The sequence below is a fragment of the Phyllobates terribilis genome, unplaced genomic scaffold, assembly GCF_046119375.1.
Source record: "Phyllobates terribilis strain yellow unplaced genomic scaffold, ASM4611937v1 Scaffold_4__5_contigs__length_816908805, whole genome shotgun sequence".
Classification (NCBI taxonomy): domain Eukaryota; kingdom Metazoa; phylum Chordata; class Amphibia; order Anura; family Dendrobatidae; genus Phyllobates; species Phyllobates terribilis.
Window position 1 is genome coordinate 404,280,760 of NW_027362764.1, and position 16,250 is coordinate 404,297,009.

The window sequence follows — 16,250 nt, forward strand, 5'->3', positions numbered from 1 at the left end:
GAGTAGTTTAGTTTAGTGGGGTTTTCATGAAGACATAGTCCCACAATAAATGATAATATGGAATTCATTATAAAGTATAATCAATACTTCTGGCACTAGATTCTTATTAGCCTTTACCTGGATTGGAAGAGTCATGATTGTATGGAGATTCCTCCTCCGATGGAGTCCGTACATAGTAGATCTGCTCTGGAATCATACTTGCTACCTTTTCTTTTATGCTGTTAGAAGCCAGCCCACACCGCATCACCTTTTCTCTTCTTTCGTGGGCCATTATCTTTCTGGTCCTTGCCTTTATATTCTCCCAGCATTTTTTTAGTTGTTTAAAATCCCTCAGAGACACACTAGGTTGTGAGTTGTACTCATGGGCCAATGCTTGCCATGTGCGCTGCTTCAGCGCAATAGTCCGTGCGTCACTTTTTTTACACTCCAATACATATTTGTATTTTTCTACCAGAGCCAAGAGGACATTCTTCTCCAGTTCAGAAAAGTACTTGGCCGGTTTCAACACTTCGTTGTTTTGCATTTTCCACGGTACTGCAAACATCTTAACAAAGAGGAAAAATAATTAACTCTACAATAAATATGCCCGTTAGTATTAATAGTAGTAAGCTTTAATATTGTTAAACAAAATATACGTTTATTAAAAACTATAAAGTGCAGTACATATTTTGGCCAAAACACTGTATTCCATCAGCCCTAACGAAGTTTCTAAATGTGTAACGTGACGGTTAAATGTGCCGTCTTTACATGATGCACTATATGGTAAATTTCAATTGCTGTGTTAGGACACTTAAAACAGGAACTGTACTTTCAAGAAACGTTGCATTAATCAATAGTACAGGTGAATAAGAAACTATGTCATCTCATTAGAGAAATCACCTTCTTTCCCCATTTATCAGCCACTTCTCCTCCCCCACCTTAACTAAACAGTAATTCAGGCAAAAAAATAAAATAAAAAAAACTGTTCATGTCTGTCTTCCTCATAACACAGAATGCCAGCTCCCTATCTTATGGGACACAGCGCATTATACTTTTGGAGAGGGTTGGAGAAGTAAAGAAAAAGGCAGAGACACACAAAGTTGGTGCAAATCCATTTGCAGGACCTGGTCCATCGGCCACTTCAAAAATCTGTGGTTCCTAGACAGGAGCCCTAAAAAACACTTCTTACCTGATGGAATCCATGCTCTTCTTTTGAATAGCCGATCAGGTGCAAAAAAAAAAAAAATATCAAACGTGTCAAGCCACAGCAATGATATTACGACAGACCCGCTAATCAAAAAAGGAGCAGAGTATATTGTCAGGTAAAAGGGGGTACAGCAACCACACATTACAGGCGTAGCCGAAAGACCAGGTCCAGAGAATTTATTCAAACCATATCTAGTGCAGAAGTTTCCAACAAACCTTTTTAACTCACTTTAGTGAAAAATACATATCTACACTGATCACTGCTGCTTTGCAATTTACTCCATGCTGCTGCTACAAAAAGGAATAGAAAATAGAAGTGTGTGTTCTAATCTCCTCCCACCAGCTCAGAGTGGTTTGCAAATTAGAGAATAGACAGAAGGAAAAACTGATGAAATTGCCAGACACAAATCTAATAGTCAGATATAGTATTTATTCTTCATGTATGCACACAAACATTTATTCTGAAAAGTTAAAGTACAGTTACCCTTTAAAAAGGTAGTGTGAACTTGTGCATCCAATTGTTTAAGCTACAATAAATAACATTGCAGAAAAACCTGCTGCAGACAAATTCTTCGTTTTTGTGCTTACTATGTGACTGCTATTCAAACCTGCAGGTCGATGTTTAGGAATACAAATAAATACTGTGAATAGTCTGATCCTACAGTCAGATATATCTCGTATGGAAGGGAGAAAGACCTATCTAAAAATATTATATTTATTTATCTTATACACGCAGTAATGTGCAAACGTTTTAGAGAGGTGTAGAAAAAAAAATGCTGCAAGGTAAGAATGCTATCAAAATTAGAAGTGTTAAAGGGGTGGTCCGATCTTCTGATAATAGTCTGCAAAGAAAAAGAAGTAAAAGCCAACCAAAAATTGTACATACCCTAAATGGTATTAATAAAATAACACTCAGCGTCAAAGAAAAACAAGCCATAACACATCTCTATCAATAGGAAAATAAAGACGTTATGGGTCTCGCAAAATGGCATCACAAACCAAAAATTTGTCAACATTAAAATTAAAGCAAGTTTGTTATCACCTTAAAAAGATTATCCGGGACCTTTTTTTTTTTTTTTTTTTTTTTTTAACAATGTGCCCAAGATCTCTGCTGGCAGAGAGTGATCACAGAGTGTTTTTCCAGGTGATTTAGAGGCTTCCATAGACAGAAGAGCATCATCTCTTCGGCTTTGACCTGCTGATGTAAGCCGGCTGTCAATGTGCATGACATCGGTTGTCACGACCCGTTGACAGAGCAGCCCAGAAGGAAAAAGAGCTGCTCTGTTGATGGTGAGCACCAAAATCACCGGCAGGACCAGGATCAGTGACCCACTGAGCCGGCGCCAGGTACAACAGGCATGTCGTTTTGACCATAAAACAAAAAAATAAGTCCTGGACAACCGCTTTACTATTACTGACATGAAGAATCATGTTATCAGGTCATTAGTACCAATGGAAGAATTGTGCTTTTTCATTGTATGTTTTATTGTGCTGTGTAGCGGGGTGTCATTTCAATTTTCTCCTCAGTCACCACAAAATCTAGAATTGGCCCTACCAGCAGTCCTTGGTGAAATGTGTACAGCGACAGGATCACATTGCATTCACCAACAAAATGGCTCTGCACTGTGATCTTAAACACTATTATCCCCACTCCTGTCTGACACACGTGAGAAGATCCTGCCTACATTTAAAGCAAATGTAATATCTCACATTACATTTGGTTTTCATATCAAAAGTGAGCAACGGCTTCCCCTAGGGTTTAAAAAGATTATTTTCAACTTAAGGTTTTTTTTTTTCACATTTTATACCATAAAATAAATTTAGACTTCTTAATGTTTTAAGGTTATTTTATGCTAAATTTCCTTTATGAAGTTAACAGATGCAGGTGGAGCTCAGGTTCATTTTCTGCTAACAGAGGAAGATGATGCCTGCACAGCAGCTATCATCTGCCTGCACACCAGCTATTATCTGCCTGCAATGATACTGGCATGGGTGTGTCAGGTGTAATAGAGTGTCGCTCTGGATCTGGCTGTAGATGGTCACTGCACTTGGCATTACAGACACCTTCTTAATCCTTCCTTTTGGACCCAGCGGCGACCTCCCTCCTGCTGCTGATTGACACACCCCTGCATGGGAGTTAAAAACACTCAGTTTCCTCCAGGGAATCACTGGTAATACTTCTATGTACCTTTGTGCAGGCTTGGAGCACTAGCCGTCGGCTACATTATTCTCGGGTGCCCCTTGGAGGACAGTTGGCGCTACTCCTCTGGTGTCTGCTCAAGCTAAGTTTATCCCCTTTGTTTGTCTACCTTGTTGTCTTTAGTTTTGTAGTGGGGCCTGACCAGTGCTCACCCCTGGAACGGTAGCGTAGGCAGGGTGATATTAGATCTGCCTAGGGGTCTCCACTCCCCCTTTCCCTAGTGTTTGGGCTCCCCCCATCCCCTTCTTCCCTTTTTGTTGCACTTAGTCTTTCCCACCCCTAACTGACATAACAAGGAAGGGGTCTGAACTTTCGAAATAGTCGAATGCCGCCCTCCAGGCTTTTTCCTCCCTAAAGAGCCGTTTTTCTGCTTTTTTTATACAAATTTTCAGGTACGTTTTACAGTACTAACAGTCTATGAGATTCCAGAAATCTCATGCACACATCTTGGTTTTTAATTAATATCAGTATTTTGTGCTTTGCATGTTTTTTTTGCAGAATAGCGCATGTTACTTCTTTCAGCGTTTTTTCACCCATTGAAAAGTAATGGCACCAAAAACACAGGTGTCAGGTTTTTCATCATTTTTTTGTGGCAACACCAGAATGATATAGATATAATTTTTTTTTTTCCCACTAAACTTTATGTATATGCATAAAAGAAAAAAAGGACAGGAAAAAAAAAAAAAAAAAAAACACACACAAACACGCACACACACACCAAAAATCCTGAACAATCCTCCTGCCAAGAGATCAGATTTTGCTTCCGGAAAAAAAAAAAATGAAATGTGTGAACATAGCCCAAGTCATTTACTGTGTGGGTTAATTTTTAAGTTTGATTTATTATGCATACTTATATAAGGCCATCATATTCCACAGCGATTACAGATACTGATAGGAAGGTGACGGCAATGTATGTCTTTGGAGTGCGGGAAGTAACCGGAGATCTTTGAGGAAACCCAAACAAACACAGGGTGAACGTACAAACTCCTTGCAGATGTTGTCCTTGGTGGAATTTGAACCGAGGACCCCAGGGCTGCAGATCAACACTGCTAACCACTGAGCCACCGTGACTGAATGGATGTTACAGATGTGGCAATACCAAATGTGGGTTTGGTTTTTATTGTTATTTCTTTAGTTTTAATTGGGGGAGGGTAGAATTGTAGGGTCTATTATAAGCGGATTTCCCCCCCCCCCCCCCCCACACACACACACACTATTTTTAGTCCCCTCAGATGACTTTAATATGGTGTCATCACAGGTTCAACTGCAATATCATTACCTACAAAACATAAGAGTCATAGGAACCATACATTCTACATAAAAATTAAATTCTTTATAAGGGTACGTGCACACAATGACTTTCAGGCATGTCCGCACTGAAAAAAAACGCTCAAAAGAATGAAAATATGCATGTAAAATGACTTGCTGTGCATATGTTTAGGCTTTTGGGGTCTTTTAACAACACCAAGTAGCTTAAAAAAAAATAATTACGACCTGACCATTCTTCAGGAGTCTTCTACTTGCAGGACACTTTATCCTTTACAGTACAAGTCAATGGGAAGGCTCTAAACACACCTGGGCCTCTTTTTGAGCGTTTGTGCTTTAGAAATCGGTAATGTTTTTGTTCAATTCCAAGGCTGTGTGCCCACTATGCGTTTAAGCGTTATCGCAGCGGCAATTCCGCCGCAGAAATGCTTAAAAAACGCTTGTTAGTAGGTCTGCTATGTTCCCCAATGATAATCCACATGTGCTGTGCTGTCCCCCAGTCTTCTATCCGGTACGTCTTGGCTCCCCGGTGGCGCGCGATGGAGTAAAAGGACCTTCCATGACGTCATTCAGTCATGGAAGGTCCTTTTACACCACCGCGAGACACTGGGAAGACCGGACGCATCAGAGAAGGAGACCGGGGGCGATCGGAAGGTGAATATAATGTTTTATTTTTTACCATTTTTAGTCTTCTTTTTTTTTTAACTAACTTGGTTACACTATATAAAATCCATGCCGTTGCTTCAAAATGCGTGACAAACGCTTCTACCTGGCAGGAAAAACACATGTACAATCTGCATGCGTTTTTTTCTGACAGGGAGATGCAGAAACGCTCAGGAAAAATCCGGAGCATTTCTGCATCGTGGGCACATTGAGCCTAAATTATTATTATTATTATTATTTATTATTATAGCGCCATTTATTCCATGGCGCTTTACATGTGAAAAAGGGGGTATAATACAAGAACAATTACAATAATCTTGAACACAATGTGACAGCGACTGGTACAGGCGGAGCGAGGACCCTGCCTGCGAGGGCTCACAATCTACAAAGGATGGGTGAGGATACAGTAGGTGAGGGTAGAGCTGGTCGTGCAGCGGTATGGTGGAGCGGTGGTTACTGCAGGTTGTAGGCTTGTTGGAAGAGGTGGGTCTTCAGGTTCCTTTTGAAGGTTTCCACGGTAGGCGAGAGTCTGATACGTTGGGGTAGAGAGTTCCAGAGTAGGGCGGAAGCACGGGAGAAATCTTGTATACGGTTGTGGGAGGAGGAGATAAGAGGGGAGTAGAGCAGGAGATCTTGTGAGGATCGGAGGTTGCGTGCAGGTATGTAACGGGAGACTAGGTCGGAGATATATGGAGGAGACAGGTTGTGAATGGCTTTGTATGTCATGGTTAGGGTTTTGAACTGGAGTCTCTGAGCAATGGGGAGCCAGTGAAGAGATTGACAGAGAGGAGAGGCCGGGGAATAGCGGGGGGACAGGTTGATTAGTCGAGCAGCAGAGTTTATGATAGATTGGAGGGGTGCGAGAGTGTTAGAGGGGAGGCCACAGAGCAGGAGGTTGCAGTAGTCAAGGCGGGAGATGATGAGGGCGTGCACTAGTGTTTTTGCAGATTCATGGTTTAGGAATGTGCGGATCCGGGAGATATTTTTGAGTTGGAGTCGGCAGGAAGTGGAAAGGGCTTGGATATGTGGTTTGAAGGAGAGTTCCGAGTCCAGGGTTACCCCGAGGCAGCGAGCTTGAGGGACTGGGGAGAGTGGGCAGCCATTGACTATGATGGATAGGTCAGTTGGGAGGGTTGAATGAGATGGCGGAAAGATGATGAATTCTGTTTTGTCCATGTTAAGTTTTAGAAATCTAGCAGAGAAGAAGGATGAAATAGCAGACAGACATTGTGGGATTTTGGTTAATACGGAGGTGATATCGGGTCCAGAGAGGTAGATCTGTGTGTCATCAGCATAGAGGTGATAATGAAAGCCATGAGACTCTATGAGCTGTCCCAGGCCTAAGGTGTAGATGGAGAAGAGCAGGGGTCCTAGAACTGAACCTTGGGGGACACCAACAGATAGGGGGCGAGATGAAGAGGTGGTGTGTGAGTGGGAGACACTGAATGTCCGGTCTGTTAGGTATGAGGAGATCCAGGATAGGGCCAAGTCTGTGATGCCGAGAGATGAGAGAGTCTGTAGTAAGAGGGAATGGTCCACTGTGTCAAAGGCAGATGACAGGTCTAGGAGGAGGAGGACAGAGTAGTGTCGCTTAGATTTGGCGGTTAGTAGGTCGTTTGTGACTTTAGTCAGTGCAGTTTCAGTAGAATGGTGCGGTCGGAAACCAGATTGTAGGCGGTCAAAGAGGGAGCAGGAGGAGAGGTGGGAGGACAGTTCAGAATGGACATGTTGTTCCAGTAGTTTTGAGGCATAGGGGAGAAGTGATATGGGGCGATAGCTAGACACAGAGGATGGGTCAAGGGAGGGCTTTTTGAGGATGGGTGTGATTGAGGCATGTTTGAAACATGAGGGGAAGACACCAGTTGTTAGTGACAGGTTGAAGAGGTGGGCTAGGGCTGGGATGAAGATAGTGGTAAGGTTTGGGATGAGGTGAGACGGGATTGGGTCAAGTTTACAGGTGGTGAGGTGTGATTTGGAGAGTAAGGAGGAAAGTTGATCTTCAGAAATGGTGGAGAATGTAGTTTTGGAGGAGGAGGGATGAGTAGGTGTGGGGAGGGGCTGTGGGGGCTTTAGGCAAAAGCTTTGTCTGATGGTGTCAATCTTCTGCTTGAAGAATGAGGCAAAGTCTTCGGCTGAAATAAGAGGAGAGGGAGGAGGCACTGGGGGACGGAGGAGAGAATTGAAGGTGTTGAATAGTTGTTTGGGGTTGTGGGACAGGGAGGATATGAGAGATGTGAAGTATGTTTGTTTTGCTGCAGTGAGTGTGGACTTGAAGGTAGTGAGGGACTGTTTGAATGCGATGAAGTGCTCATGGGAGTGGGACCTTTTCCATCTACGTTCAGCAACCCTGGAGGCCCGTCGCAGTTCTTTAGTTAGGCTGGTGTGCCAGGGTTGTCTGTTGATTGTGCGAGTCTTGGTATGCGTGAGGGGGGCGACCGAATCGAGAGCTGCAGCTGTTGTGGTGTTGTCTAAAGTGGCAGCAGCATCTGCATCATGTAAGGAACTAATGTCTGTAAGAGGGAGGAGGGATTCAGAGAGAGAGTGTAGGTCAAGGTGTTTGAGATTTCTACGAGGGTATTCAAGTTTGTGGAGTGGGGATTGTTGCCCCGGGGAGGAGAGAGAAGAGAATGTGAGTAGGTTGTGGTCAGAGAGAGGGAGAGGTGAGTTAGAGAGGTTAGATAGGGAACAGAGGCGGGTGAAGATGAGGTCCAGCGTGTGGCCGTCTTTGTGGGTGGGTGTGGAAGACCACTGGGTAAGACCAAAGGAGGAAGTGAGGGATAGAAGCTTAGAGGCAGCTGAGAGGGAAGTATCAATGGGGATGTTAAAGTCGCCCATGAGGATAGTGGGGATGTCAACAGAGAGGAAATGAAGTAGCCAGGTGGTGAAGTGGTCAAAGAAAGTGGTGGCTGATCCTGGGGGGCGGTAGATGACAGCCAGTTGGAGGTTGGAGGGGGAGTAGATGCGCACACAGTGAACTTCAAAAGACGGGAGAGTAATTGCGGGCGGCAGTGGGATCTGGGTGAAGGAGCAGTTTTCTGAGAGGAGGAAACCTATTCCTCCACCGTGCTTGCCGTTGGGGCGGGGGGTATGGGAGAGGTGGAATCCGCCATACGAAAGTGCAGCAGGAGAGGTTGTGTCGAAGGGGGTGAGCCAGGTTTCAGTGATTCCGAGGAAGGAAAGCTTGTTAGTGATGAAGAGATCGTGAATGTAGGAAAGTTTATTGCAGACAGAGCGAGCGTTCCATAGAGCTCCTGTTAGTGGAACTGAGGAAGCGGGGGCTGGGCGGATGGGTGTAAGGTTAGAAGGGTTACGAGAGTTGCCAGGGAGAATTACAGAGGTCTTGAAGAAGAAGGGGCAACACTGCAAATATTGACTTGCTGCATTAACTCATTCTAACTGTCAATATAACCTATTGGCACTCATAATATGATTGCAATTATATTTCTGTATGTGATATAAACATCAGACAAACACTAATAAAAACCAGAGGAGCCTAAATGTAAAATAACACAAATTCCTCTTGGAAAACTCCACGATTTCAACAGAATGAATGAATGTCCAATGTCCCCTGGTCATTTGTAAGGTCTTTAACCCCTTAATAACATCTGACGTACTAATACGCGTCTGTGCCCTGGGACTTAAGAGCCAGACCCGTATTAGTACGTCATCGCGATCGCGCGCGCACACAGGCTGTGCGGGCGCGATCGCCGCCGGGTGTCAGCTGATTGTCACAGCTGACACCCGGTACTATGTGCAGGGAGCGGTCACGCACCGCTCCCAGCACATTAACCCCCGCGATGCTGCGATCGAAGTCGATCGAAGTCGATCGCGGCATTGCGGGGGCAAGGGGAGGTGATCGGCGATACTCACCTCCTCTTCCGGCTTCCAGCGCAGTCTGCAAAGGCTTCCCGGGTGTTGCCATGACGACCCGATGTCGTCATGACAACATCCGGGTCACCAGAGAGCAGGAAGATTGCTTGGACATGCGCAGTGCATCTCCAAGCAATCTTCACACTGTGCACTTCTGACAGCCTTCATGGCATAGGGATGGTGCTCCATTCCTGTGCCATGCAGGCGATCAGAAAAAAAAAGTGAAAGTCCCAGAGTGGGACAAAGTAATAAAGTGGATAAACTGTGTGAAAGTGGAAAAAAAAAAAAAAAAAAAAAAAAAGTGCAAAAATATTATAAAAAAATAAAAAAAATAATACACCAAAAATAAAAATATAATGTACCCATCAATAAATATTATTATAAAAAATTTTTTAAAAAAAACAATAAAAGTACACATATTTGGTATCGCCGCGTCCGGAACAACCTGACCTATAAAACTGTCCCACTAGTTAACCCCTTCAGTGAACACGGTAAAAAAAAAAAAAAACAAGCAAAAAACAATGCTTTATCACCATACCGCCAAACAAAAAGTGGAATAACACGCGATCAAAAAGACGCATATAAATAAAAATGATACCGCTGAAAACGTCATCTCGTCCCGCAAAAAACAAGCCGCCATATAGCTCCATCAGCCGAAAAATAAAAAAGTTATAGCTCTCAGAATAAAGCGATACTAAAAAATATTTTTTTCTATAAAATAGCTTTTATTGTGTATAAGCGCCAAAACATAGAAAAATGATACAAATGTGGTACCGCTGTAAACGTACTGACCCGAAGAGTAAAGCTGCCTCATCAATTTTACCACAAGCGGACCAGAATAAAAAAAAAAAAAAAAAAACAATTCCTGAATTGTTGGTTTTTGTTTATTCTGCCTCCCAAAAATCGGAATAGAAAGCGATCAAAAAATGTCACGTGCCTGAAAATGGCACCAATAACAACGTCAAGTCATCCCGCAAAAAACGAGCCGTCACATGACTGTCTGCCAAAATCTGGAAAAATTATAGCTCTCAAAATATGGCGATGCAAAAACTACATTTTACAAAAAATGCGTCTTTTAGTGTGTGACAGCTGTCAGTCATAAAAACCCCATATGATTCTGGCATTGCTGTAATCACACCGACCCGAAGAATAAAGTCGTCTAATCACTTATACCGCACAAGGAACGGCGTCAAAAATAAACTCTTGGGTTAGGATTGGGCTGGGTTTGGGGCTAGGGTTGTGCTAGGGCTAGGGTTGTGCTAGGGCTAGGGTTGTGCTAGGGCTAGGGTTGTGCTAGGGCTAGGGTTGTGCTAGGGCTAGGGTTGTGCTGGGGCTAGGGTTGTGCTGGGGCTAGGGTTGTGCTGGGGCTAGGGTTGTGCTGGGGCTAGGGTTGTGCTGGGGCTAGGGTTGTGCTGGGGCTAGGGTTGTGCTGGGGCTAGGGTTGGGATTTTTTTCAAAAGTAAGAAAAAAAGATGACGATATGGCGACTAGTGTTGAGAGCAAGTGCTCGCTACTTGAGTTTGCATCGGGTGCTCTGGTATGCATTGAGTATCGTGGGTATTTGAGTGACATGCTCGAGTCTCTGCCCCATATGCTTCGCGGCCAAAAAACTTTACGGGGATTGCCTGCCATGCACGAGCGATCCCCGCATGTTTTTTTTTGGGTGTCTAATAACCGTGAAACATGCGGAGCAGGGACTCGAGCATGTCACTCGAGCACACGCTGTACATGGTGCATACCTGAGTACCCGATGCAAACTCAAGTAGCGAGCACTTGCGCTCAAGAATAATGACAACTTATTCAATATGATGACCTAATGTAAACAAATAATGTGCCGTACCTCTGGGTTCAAAATGTTCACTATACACCTTAATAAAATCCTTGAGGGGTATAGTTTCCAAAATGGGGTCACTTGTGGGGGAGCTCCAAAGTTTGGGCACACATGGGCTCTCCAAACACAACATGGCGTCCGCTAATTATTCAAGCAAATTTTACAATCAAAAAGTCAAATGGCACTCCTTGCCTTCCGAGCCCTGCCGTGCGCCCAAACAGTATTTTTTCCCCAAATATTGGGTATCTGCGTGCCCAGGGGAAATTGCACAACAAATTTTGGGGTCCATTTTTTCTTGTTACCCCTGTGAAAATAAAAAAAATTGGGTCTAAAGTAACATTTTTGTGAAAAAAGTTAAATGTTCATTTTTTTCTTCCACATTCAAAAAATTCCTGTGAAGCACCTGAAGGGTTAATAAAGTTCTTGAATGTGGTTTTGAGCACCATGAGGGGTGCAGTTTTTAGAATGGTGTCACTTTTGGGTATTTTCTGTCATAAAGACCCCTCAAAGTGACTTCAAATGTGATGTGGTCCCTAAAAAAATGGTTTTGTAAATTTTGTTGGAAAAATGAGAAATCGCTGGTCAACTTTTAACCCTTATAGCTTCCTAACAAAAAAAAATTTTGGTTCCAAAATTGTGCTGATGTAAAGTAGACATGTGGAAAATGTTATTTATTAACTCTTTTGTGTGACATATCTCTCTGATTTCAGGGCTTAAAAATTCAAATTTTGAAAATTGCAAAATTTTCTAAATTTTCGCCAAATTTCCATTTTTTTCACAAATAAACGCAAGTGATATCGAAGAAATTTTTCCACAATCATGAAGTACAATATGTCACGAAAAAACAATCTCAGAATCAGGGGGATCCCTTGAAGCGTTCCAGAGTAATTACCTCATAAAGTGACAGTGGTCAGAATTGTAAAAATTGGCCCGGTCATTAACGTGCAAACCACCCTTGGGGGTTAAGGGGTTAAAATGATTTATTCCTTCCAAAGACATCTCGTGCACCATACCCTAAGGCCTCATTCAGACATCCATTTTTCAGGTACGGATTTCATCTAGATAGAACACATCTCTGGGGCTGTTCACATGTGACTGCAGACTTTGCTCTCAAACTTTGACACCCCCATTAACTAGTTTTTTTTTTCCATATTCAAAGACACAAAACTTTATTTTTCCATGCCAGAGATGTATAAAAATTTTTTTGTCAAGGGAGTAGTTTTTCTTGGTACAATTCTAAGGAACATATGACCAAATTAATTTGATTGCACTATATTCCTTTTTTTCCTTTAGGGGTGGCAAGGTAATAAAGTTAAAAATAAAAAACTACAATTCTGCTCTTTTTGTAATTATTTGAAAAATGTTTAATAAAAATAATCTGATTTAAAAAAAAAAAAAAATTATGGAGCTTTCAGTTTTGTTTTTACGGCGTTTATCATATAGGTTAAAAGAGGTTGTTTCTTTTCAAATATAATTTATTTATTTTAATTTGTCCCTCGCTGCATTTTGCAACAACTGTGCTGAATTCACTTCTCCCAGGTCCACCAGCGAGTCTCCTCCGCTGCTCTCGATGTCTGGTATTGGCTGAGGTGCTAACGTCACGTCGACAGCCAATCAGTGAGCTCAACGGCGTGAAAATGGGTATCCTGTCTAAACTGAAATGAGCAGCTCAGAGCCGCGGAGCTCATTTACTCGCTGCTGCGCTGTGCAGGTAACAGCACCGCAGCCAATGCCACATACAGGAGCAGTGGCAGAGACTCGCCAGTGGACCTAGGGAAGGTGAGAAAGGACTCCCCCCAACAAAAATACTCAAGGGCCAAATTATATTTGAAAGATATCTACCCCTTTGAGTGATTGTACAGGTAAATAGTAGAATACCAGCAGCAACACAGGGCTATTGCAGTTCAAACCGCAAAATGACCTCTGTGTGTGAACACAGCTACTCTATACTCACATAGACGGCAAAAAGTTTAAAGCTTTATTTTCCAAATAAAACATTTTCTCCATTCACACACAGATTTTGTACGTCTTTCTGGTATTTTTATTACACCTTGCATATTTTCAGAGCAGAACATGCCCTAGGTGGTATACCATTTTTTTTTATTATTTTGTTCACCATTGACTACGTAAAAGCACCTTCACATACATTATATCCCTTTCCTGACCTGCACCTTTGAGAAGCCACTTTTACACCATGCAGATTTAGTCAGTATTTTACATTTTCCTTTTTGACACCGAATAATAAAACCTAAACATAGAAAAAGTGTAGAACAGATCAAAGCCCATAAAGTATAGAGCAGGACTTAAAAGTCCAGGCGCTTGGTCCAGGACTTTCACCCCATGCTATTGTAAATTAACACCACAGGGTTAAAGCTTCTACAATCTAGAAGGAGCAGGTCAGGCCCTTGGCTGTTAAACAGGGCTGGGGACCCCCGGGGAGAAGACGGAAGTGGTTTATTACTGCTTCTGGCTTTTAGTTTTCTGGCTATATAGCACTCAGTGAGCACTATGTAGTGTAAAGAGGCATCAGTAACGCTGGGTGGGTGTCTGCCAGCCTAGCAGATCTAGATCAGCTCTGCCTGTTATTAAAGTCACTATAGTGAGCAGTTTTCCTCGTAAGGCCGTTGTCACATTAGCGTATATCATCCGATGCGAGAGCATGAGATGCCATATGCTAATGACCCTCGGCTAGTGTCCTGCTACGAGAGTGAGCCGAGTGTCAGTGCTCTTTGCTCCAGTCTTCTCGCACACAGAGGATCGCAGCACAGCTGCAGAGGGGACGGAGAAGTCAATTTCTCCACCTCTTCTGTTGCTGGCGGCGGCGGGAATCGAACTGCACTCGGGTGATATCCGAGTGCAGTGCGATGTAGACTTGTATGGGTGTGTGTGATCCGATTCACGGATGCATTTGCACCATGCTGTGATTGTTTTTACATGTTGAATTGGCATGAGAAAATAATCGCAGATGCGTGCTGCCCCATAGGGTAACATTGGGGCAAGTGCAATATGATTTCACTCGTCTGATTGCATCGCAAGTGAGAGCGAACCCTAACTGGGGCTATCGATGCCTGGTCAGTGATGGAGCTCCCCAGTGATATTTGATGATCTCTTGAGAAATAAAGAATAGAACAATTATATATGTACATATACCCATGCAAAAAATACAAGTAAAAAGTCTCCTCCACCAAAGGAATATGATTAAAAAAACAACTTTTTTTTGTTTTATATATTACATACAAGTAGGAAAAAAAAAAAAAAAAAAAAAAAAAAAAACACTCGACACATTAGGTATCTACACAACTGTAATAACCTGGAGAATTCACTCAACAGGTTATTTGGTGTGAAATGTGAGTTAAAAAAAAAAATACATTTTTATATTATGCGTTAAGATAAGTTATAGAAATTATACAGTAAATTATATGTAAACCAAGGCAATGCTAAAACAAATTAATATTGGCCAGTCATTAAAGGGGTTGTATGGTGATGACTTGTTGATTGGTGGGGGGTCTCCCACCACTGGGACCATACCGATGAGCAGATCAGGGAAGTTTTATCCCCTTTGGCCTATGTTCCCATGATGAGTTTTTGACGCTGCACCATTTCTGATCCTATTATGTAAATTAAATTACTTGCAGTTTTCATTGCCTTCTTATCGCACTTTTGAGGCTGCGTTTTTTGTCTCTTTTTGGGGTGTCATGCTTTAAATAATTTGTTTTTGATGCTTCCTGGCATTTAGCTTTGACAAAACTGTATTGATATAAGTAGGTGTGGATTACACGCGTTTTTAGCCACGGAAAGACACTAAAAACGCATGTGTTTTTTACCTGCAGATTTTCAGCATCTAATGCAAGTCTATGGGGAAAATCTGCAGAAAAAAGTTCAGTGTACCTGCAAGAGAAATTGACAGGTTGCGAGATTGAAACAAACACCGCAGGTCAGATTACCCTGAAAAAAAAAAAAAAGCACTGTGGGCAAGAGATTTCCATAAATCCCATCCACTTTGACACAGCAAAGATATGCGGCAATCAGAACGCACCAAAAGCTTATAGTGTGAACATGGCCTTAGGATGGAGTTACACTGCACAGGCCGACTGCCAAGCCATTCATTCTCTATGTGGGCTGCCAGACAAGCAATGAGGCAAAGCTTTACAATGGACTGCAGGAACAAGGTGACTGGGGAAGTGGTCAGGGCCATGCCTGTCATGTCTGCCCATCCAAACACTGACACAGAATGATGAGATCACCATAGCAACCACAGACTTTTTTTAAAAAAAAAGATGAAAAGCAGGAGTGTAATGTGGAAGTCGCTGCACGGCCATACCTCACCACATACATGGTGCCACTAATCGGGTCTCCTCCAGCTCCAGTCACATGCATAGGAATCAATAGCGGGGATGGGAGAAGTAAGGGAGGAGGGTGCAATGGCAGAAAAAAAGAGGTTAGAGTGGGAGGAGAATGCCCGGGGAAGGGTGGAGGGAAGTGACAGGGGCCAGAAACAATTCCCCCCAAACAGCCCACTATTCACAGGGTGTAATCCTACCGAGCATCGGGGCTGGCCTGGCGCTTCCTCCACGGCCCGGCGGGCACCGTCTAAGCCTCGCCCGGACAAAGAGCCTCAGCTGCCCCACAAAGGCCGCAGGGACTGCTCACCATTCGCCTGCTCGCCGTCCTCAGCGTTATGGCTGCACCTGAGCAGAACAAAGGACGAGCGCAGCCCTGCCTCCACAGCCTGACAATGTCCCTGCCATTGAGGCTCTTCAACCTGAGTGCTTGCAAAAGGCCTTCCTCCCGATGCTGCCAGCTGCAGGCTGCACAGTGGAAGAGCTGGACTGGATGACTGGAGGGGACTGCTGCAGCGGAGTGGAGGGCTGGAGTGCGGAGGGATGGAGTGTGAGGGGATGGAGTGCGGGGGGATGGAGTGCGGGGGGATGGAGTGTGAGGGGCACCAGGTCACACTCTGCCATAGGACAGCGCAGAGAACTGCTTAACTGGAAATCCCCAGAATTATTACTGGGAGCTGCTGGAGTGGACAGAAAATACAGGAGATTGAATTTCAGCAGCCATAGAGGGTCTTGATGGAAAAGAGGTGAAACCAGTCCGTGGCTCAGTGATTAGCACTATTACATTGGGTTCTGGGGTTCAAACATGACCCAGAGCAATATCTGCATGGAGTTTGTATGTTCTTCCCATGTTTGCTGGAATGTCCACACCCTCCAAAGACATAGGAGCCAATAC

General features: G+C 43.4%; 1 protein-coding gene across 4 annotated transcripts in view; it reads right to left on the reverse strand.

The window, feature by feature from the left end:
- MSANTD3 (Myb/SANT DNA binding domain containing 3) overlaps positions 1-15,863 on the reverse strand; it is a 47,805-nt gene extending 31,942 nt beyond the window's left edge. Inside the window, exons 1-2 of one of the 4 annotated variants that reach the window (XM_073678573.1) lie at positions 15,666-15,863; positions 118-544 (exon numbers count right to left, since the gene is read on the reverse strand). In XM_073678573.1, coding sequence (XP_073534674.1) covers positions 118-544; positions 15,666-15,668 — 430 coding nt within the window. In that variant the 5' untranslated portion in view covers positions 15,669-15,863. Of the gene's footprint in view, positions 1-117; positions 545-15,336; positions 15,439-15,555 lie in introns of those variants that run through there. The other 3 variants (XM_073678570.1, XM_073678571.1, XM_073678572.1) reach the window with 3 other exon arrangements.
- Between the last annotated feature and the right edge of the window lie 387 nt (positions 15,864-16,250).